The following is a 7,058-nucleotide window of genomic DNA, read 5'->3' on the forward strand; positions in this document are numbered from 1 at the left end:
AGGCAGTTTTTCCTTCCCACTATCACCAAGTGCATTCTTATAGGAGGTTGTGTGATTGTTAGGGTTTCTTTCTAATATTGTAGGGTCTTTATCTTACACTTTAAAGAACCATGAGGTGCAGGTTGGTGCTATATGAACAGAATCTTGCCCAAATATATTTGGCATGGAGACTGGAGTAGGCAGAGACTGAACCATCACCTTCCAACAGATTCCAGTAGATGACCTACTCTATCTCTGGACCTAGAGCCTCCCCTTATGTTTGGTTCTGTATGTCCAGCTGCTCAATATGTGGCTCTTGGCTCACTGTAAGTCAGTCTAGCCTTCTGAAGAAAAATTATAGGGAATGATAAGTATGTATCACTTGGTTGATATATACTTACACACTGATGAATGAATGACAGGCATTTTGGGGTTTAGTATCTTGTCCAAGGACACTTTGACATGTGGTCTGCGGGTCTGTGGTCTCTCTTCTGATAAATAGACTACCAGTGTGACCTCCTGAAAGTAAGCTGCCCTGGACAGTCAGGGCAGTGAATTAATGCTGTATGGCAACTCTTCCTGTTGCTACGTCACATTAGCTTACAGTTGTTGATTCTGATCCCAAAAGATTCAAAGTGGAACGCAAATAGATACTAATAAATAAATATAAATATTTTAATTTAGTTTATTGCATACCCAGCTGCTCACTCTTCTACACTCTGGACAGGTCACCAGTTTATTGCAGAGCTAACAAAGACAGACTGCCCTTCAGACAATGACAGGAGTACGGAGCACTCAGAAAAAAATGCGGCAGAAACCAGGAAAAAAATGATAAGAGAACTAAACACTATGTAGAAAGAAACAGCAAAAAAAAAAAAAAAAAAGTCCACCTCTGCTGTGATCTTGACAATATTTATTTACAATGTGTGGCCATCAGAAATATGGCAACACTGACAAAAAAGAAGTGATAAGGAATTTGACTTTAGACATGATCTCAGCTAGATTGATTCTCCTTTTCCAGACCTACAACAAAAGCAATACCACTGTAATTCCTTTTATTTCCAGCAAGGGGTGCAAGGGAGTTACATTAACACAGTATTCTGTTTCTTCAAATAGATACCATAAAAATATAACTCATCGGTTTAGAAAGATAATGATATAGCATAAATGCCCACAGTATTTAATTTAATTGCATTATCACATTTAAAACACTGATAAACAAAACCTTGCACACCTGTTACTAACTTCTGAGCAACAAAGATTACAAAAAGGTCAAGATAACATTTAACTTGTTAATGACCTCTGCTGCTGCTCAGTACACAGAATACAAACAATTATGTATATGGAGATCTTCAAAAATGGTCAATCAAATAAATTCTTGTTCCAGTTTGAGGAAATTAATTGGAAATTTGTAAAGTATAAAGCACTTTTCTCCACTGGTGTCATGGTTTAACCTTCAGGTTCCTCAGGGATAAAACCTGTGGCTGTAATCCATGTTGTCTGAAGAACTAGAGGCGGAGGAAAACAGAAAAAAGGCTTCATGTTATCGCTGGACAAAGTGAATATAAGTATGAAAAAAGAAAATAAAACAGAGGTTAGTCTCACCTCTTCCAGTCTCTCCTGAATGTCCGACTCTGACAGCTGAACAAATGCCCGCAGTTTCGCTTTCAGTCCAATAACATAATCTGTTTACACAAAAAAACAAACAAATGTTACACTAATTAATAATGACATAATGATCATGAAATCTTTATTTATAAAAGAAATTAAAGGAGTATTTATTCTTGGATACTGTATTTAAATGTATGTTGTTATTCACAGCATCCAAGTTTTTGTTAATTAGGATTGTAGAGATATACGTGTAATGCATTATGAAGTAAATTACAGAAATGTTGTAAATGATCAAATGATACAAACACAGGTATACAAACAATATACCTGAACAAAAATGCTTTGGGAGGATACAGTAAATGAAAGAAATGCAAATACTTACTAGGCCCTTTGAATGTAGAAAGTAGAATCAGTTATGCATTTACAGGGAGAGAAAACAAAATGGAATTAACTATAAACACAATATCTACATGTAAATTGATTCTTCAACACTAATAAACAAGGAAAAGGAAAAAATCACATGCACTGATGAGCAGCAAAAGGAAGATGCAACAACAACAACAAGAAAAACTAAACCAAAGAAAAAAGTCAAAAACAAAACAAAACCTGTTATTCTTCCAGCTTGTACTCATCATTAATTTACTCACCAGTGACTGCAGTAATGCTGACTCCACTGCTTCTGACGTTCTCAAACACAGAGTAGAGAGTGAATGTGTATTGAGTTCCAGCAGTGAGAGATGAGACTGTTTGATTTACTGGTCCATTTCCAGCTGGTGCACTGATGTCTGTCTCTGTACCATTAAACTGGAGAACAAAGCTGACATTGTTGTTGACTTTATTCCACTGCAGAGTGATGCTGGTTTCATTTTGTCCTGATGATCGGAAGCTGTCTGCATTTGGAGGAGCTGAGAGAGAGCAGTTAGGTGGGGGGACAGTTGTGAAAGTGGAACATCAAGTTAAAGACACACATATGTGCTTTTAGTTTCATCAGCAGAGCTTAGCATGTCTGAGAGCCAAACGTAGCATTGCTGTAAATGCTTTTCATTGTAAAGTTATTGTTTCCAACTTGCATCTGAAAATTATTTATTTACGCTTCCCTTTCTATATTGCTGAGTTTAAGCCTCTAATGGATTTTGCTGTACAAACAAATGTTTCCTCATAGACATCAACTAATTGTTGGTCTTTTCTCTCTATTATTGTAGTGCTAAATTACAACAACAAGTGCCTTGACACTGCCTCGACTGGTGAATTAATATCTTCAAATGCTCATGGCTGATTTTTAAATACCAAAATTTCACCTTCATAAATCAGTATTATGTAATGTACACTGATTCATTTCGACGACTAGGAACTAACTGTAAACAACCAATTTACTGTTTATAATCACAACTTGATGCATTCTTTCTGTGAAATAGCACAGTATGAAATGTAATATCTGACCAGTGACTGCAGTAATGCTGACTCCAGAGCTTCTGACGTTCTCAAACACAGAGTAGAGAGTGAATGTGTATTGAGTTCCAGCAGTGAGAGATGAGACTGTTTGATTCAATGGTCCATTTCCAGCTGGTGCACTGATGTCTGTCTCTGTACCATAAAACTGGAGAACAAAGCTGACATTGTTGTTGACTTTATTCCACTGCAGAGTGATGCTGGTTTCATTTTGCCCTGATGATATGAGGTTTTGTGCATTTGAAGGAGCTAAATGGAAAAATGAGAAAATAAAGTAAGCTTCAAAAATTCTTCAAAATTGATTTCTCACTAGTTAAAAACAGTAAAAAAAAACTATACTGTTGAATTATTATCAGTAGTTTGTGATAGAGATGGAACGATCCGATATTACGTATCAGTCCGATACTGACGTACTGGATCGAATATTGGAGAGAAATAAAAAATGTAATCCGATCCATTAAATATCAAAAAAGCACCTCAAAAGACTTGGTACACGGCGTAACTTGGCTCATAACCGTAGCACGTAGGAGCAGTATACATCACGTGATAGAGCCGCTGTGTGTATTTGTAGCCTCGCTACCAAACCAGCATTTCATCTCTGAGGAAGTGATCCCAGAGAGAAGTAAAGCAAGTGTGTAAGTTCCTCTCTGAATGTTTGTAAAGTATTCCCACGTTAAGCTTAACAACCGATATATGGAGCGACTGCCTCTTCTCTCTCCCTCTCTCTCCTGTTGCTACTTCAATCATGGAACTGCTTAATGATCAGCTGATCGGCTTTTCTGTCACGAGTCCGTCTCTCTTCTTTATTTTTGGCCCACTTTGCACCAGAAAGAGGAAACCAGCGGCTGAACAACAGCAGCATGTTTAAGGTTGATAATCTGTTGTTAGAATTCATTTAATATTACTTTCTACACCAGGATCCTTTTCTACGCAGCTGATGGCTGGTAACTGTGCAGGGCCGGATCTAGCAAAGTTTAGCCACGGGGGCCGATAGGGCGTTAACAGGGAAAAGGGGGCACAAAGACATACTTTTCTTTCTTGTTCTCATTTAAAATGTCTAGCTTTTAATAAATAATTATCTGAATCTTACACCCAAAGTTTTAATCTTGTGTAAAATATATAGAAGTCCATTACTGTATATAGTAACTGTTAAGTCTAATATACCCTAGTAAGCTATACTACCTTTTCCTTTGGGAAGATACCATTTGTGCAGTATGCAATTCTGTAGAATACAGATGTTGAATTTATTTAATTATTCTTGAAAAATAATTTATTTCTGTGCATTTTATTTTCACACTGCATCAAATTAAAGTTGATTACATCGATTAAGCATCATGAGGTGGAGGGTGGGGGGTGGTTCCCTTTTTTTTCTTTTTTTTTTGCTGGTAGTTTGTAACCCTATTAGTTAGGTTGCTTAATATTTCTGCTGAGTACTCTTTAAAATACCAGAATAGGGAGGATGGAGTAGGTTTAAGTTTATTAGATTGATCAGTATTGCTGAACTATGAAATATTTTGTTGTATTTTTTACATACAGGTATAACACAATAGCTTTAGTGTTGTTGTTTATTTAAACTTGAGTATGAACTTATACAAAATGCAGCAAGATATTAAAAAACAGTTTTATTGATTAAAAAACACACTATATCGGATTCATATCGGTATCGGCAGATATCAAAATTTATGATATCGGTATCGGTATCGGACATAAAAAAGTGGTATCGTGCCATATGTAGTTTGTGAAAACATTGTATAGCGATTTAAATTAATTGATTAACTCACCAGTGACTGCAGTAATGCTTACTCCACTGCTTCTGACGTTCTCAAACACAGAGTAGAGAGTGAATGTGTATTGAGTTCCAGCAGTGAGAGATGAGACTGTTTGATTCACTGGTCCATTTCGAGCTGGTGCACTGATTCCTGTCTCTGTACCATTAAACTGGAGAACAAAGCTGACATTGTTGTTGACTTTATTCCACTGCAGAGTGATGCTGGTTTCATTTTGTCCTGATGATATGAGGTTTTGTGCATTTGAAGGAGCTAAATGGAAAAATGAGAAAATAAAGTAAGTTTCAAAAATTGTTCCAAATTGATTTCTAACTAGTTAAAAACAGTGAAAAAAACTAAACTGTTGAATTATTATCAGTAGTTTGTGAAAACATTGTATTGCAGTTTAAATTAATTGATTAACTCACCAGTGACTGCAGTAATGGTGACTCCACTGCTTCTGACGTTCTCAAACACAGAGTAGAGAGTGAATGTGTATTGAGTTCCAGCAGTGAGAGATGAGACTGTTTGATTCAATGGTCCATTTCCAGCTGGTGCACTGATTTCTGTCTCTGTACTATTAAACTGGAGAACAAAGCTGACATTGTTGTTGACTTTATTCCACTGCAGAGTGATGCTGGTTTCATTTTGTCCTGATGATATGAGGTTTTGTGCATTTGAAGGAGCTAAATGGAAAAATGAGAAAATAAAGTAAGTTTCAAAAATTCTTCAAAATATATTTCTCACTAGTTAAAAACAATAGAAAATTATACTCTTGAATTATTATCAGTAGTTTGTGAAAACATTGTATTGCAGTTTAAATCAATTGATTAACTTACCAGTGACTGCAGTAATGCTGACTCCACTGCTTCTGACGTTCTCAAACACAGAGTAGAGAGTGAATGTGTATTGAGTTCCAGCAGTGAGAGATGAGACTGTGTGATTTTCTGGTCCATTTCGAGCTGGTGCACTGATGCTTGTCTCTGTACCATTAAACTGGAGAACAAAGCTGACATTGTTGTTGACTTTATTCCACTGCAGAGTGATGCTGGTTTCATTTTGTCCTGATGATATGAGGTTTTGTGCATTTGAAGGAGCTAAATGGAAAAATGAGAAAATAAAGTAAGTTTCAAAAATTTGTAGAAATTGATCTCTCGCTACTTAGCAACACTGAAATTTGTTTTTCTTTTTATCTTAATCAATGATATGTGAACCATTGTAATGGAGTTTTAATAAATTGACTAAATTACCAGTGACTGCAGTAATGTTGACTCCAGAGCTTCTGATGTTCTCAAACACAGAGTAGAGAGTGAATGTGTATTGAGTTCCAGCAGTGAGAGATGAGACTGTGTGATTCAATGGTCCATTTCCAGCTGGTGCACTGATTTCTGTCTCTGTACCATTAAACTGGAGAACAAAGCTGACATTGTTGTTGACTTTATTCCACTGCAGAGTGATGCTGGTTTCGTTTTGTCCTGATGATATGAGGTTTTGTGCATTTGAAGGAGCTAAACAAAAGAATGAGAAAAACAAGGTAAGTTCTAAAAGTGTTTACAATTGATTTCTCGCTACTTAATAACACTTAATAATTTCATTGTTGATTTTAATTAAAAATATGTGATACCATTGTATTGCAGTTTAAAAAATTTCATCAACTTACCGGTGACGGCAGTAATGCTGACTCCACTGCTTCTGACGTTCTCAAACACAGAGTAGAGCGTGAATGTGTATTGAGTTCCAGCAGTGAGAGATGAGACTGTTTGATTCACTGGTCCATTTCCAGCTGGTGCACTGATGCTTGTCTCTGTACCATTAAACTGGAGAACAAAGCTGACATTGTTGTTGACTTTATTCCACTGCAGAGTGATGCTGGTTTCATTTTGTCCTGATGATATGAGGTTTTGTGCATTTAAAGGAGCTAAATGGAAAAATGAGAAAATAAAGTAAGTTTCAAAAATTCTTCAAAATATATTTCTCACTAGTTAAAAACAATAGAAAATTATACTCTTGAATTATTATCAGTAGTTTGTGAAAACATTGTATTGCAGTTTAAATCAATTGATTAACTTACCAGTGACTGCAGTAATGCTGACTCCACTGCTTCTGACGTTCTCAAACACAGAGTAGAGAGTGAATGTGTATTGAGTTCCAGCAGTGAGAGATGAGACTGTTTGATTCACTGATCCATTTCCAGCTGGTGCACTGATGCTTGTCTCTGTACCATTAAACTGGAGAACAAAGCCGACATTGTTG

At 36.3% G+C, this 7,058-nt stretch overlaps 1 protein-coding gene across 1 annotated transcript; it reads right to left on the reverse strand.

Moving 5' to 3' along the window:
• Positions 1-640: 640 nt before the first annotated feature.
• Positions 641-6,843, reverse strand: LOC145423091 (chitinase A1-like). The gene is made up of 5 exons (XM_080295235.1): positions 6,811-6,843; positions 6,466-6,661; positions 6,056-6,313; positions 1,585-2,495; positions 641-1,487 (listed from the first exon to the last, which is right to left on the reverse strand). Exons 1-4 carry the CDS (start codon positions 6,841-6,843, stop codon positions 2,230-2,232), a joined length of 753 nt encoding a protein of 250 aa, XP_080151361.1. The 3' UTR covers positions 641-1,487; positions 1,585-2,229.
• Between the last annotated feature and the right edge of the window lie 215 nt (positions 6,844-7,058).

This window comes from Astatotilapia calliptera, chromosome 3 (assembly GCF_964374335.1).
Source record: "Astatotilapia calliptera chromosome 3, fAstCal68.1, whole genome shotgun sequence".
Taxonomy (NCBI): Eukaryota; Metazoa; Chordata; class Actinopteri; order Cichliformes; family Cichlidae; genus Astatotilapia; species Astatotilapia calliptera.

Coding starts and splice junctions, on each gene's coding strand:
- LOC145423091 (XM_080295235.1), bottom strand. CDS start 6,843: ATGTTTTCACAAACTACTGATAATAATTCAAGA. Junction 6,662..6,810: donor CTACTGATAATAATTCAAGA/GTATAATTTTCT, acceptor ATCACTCTGCAG/TGGAATAAAGTCAACAACAA. Junction 6,314..6,465: donor CAGCATTACTGCCGTCACCG/GTAAGTTGATGA, acceptor TCTTTTGTTTAG/CTCCTTCAAATGCACAAAAC.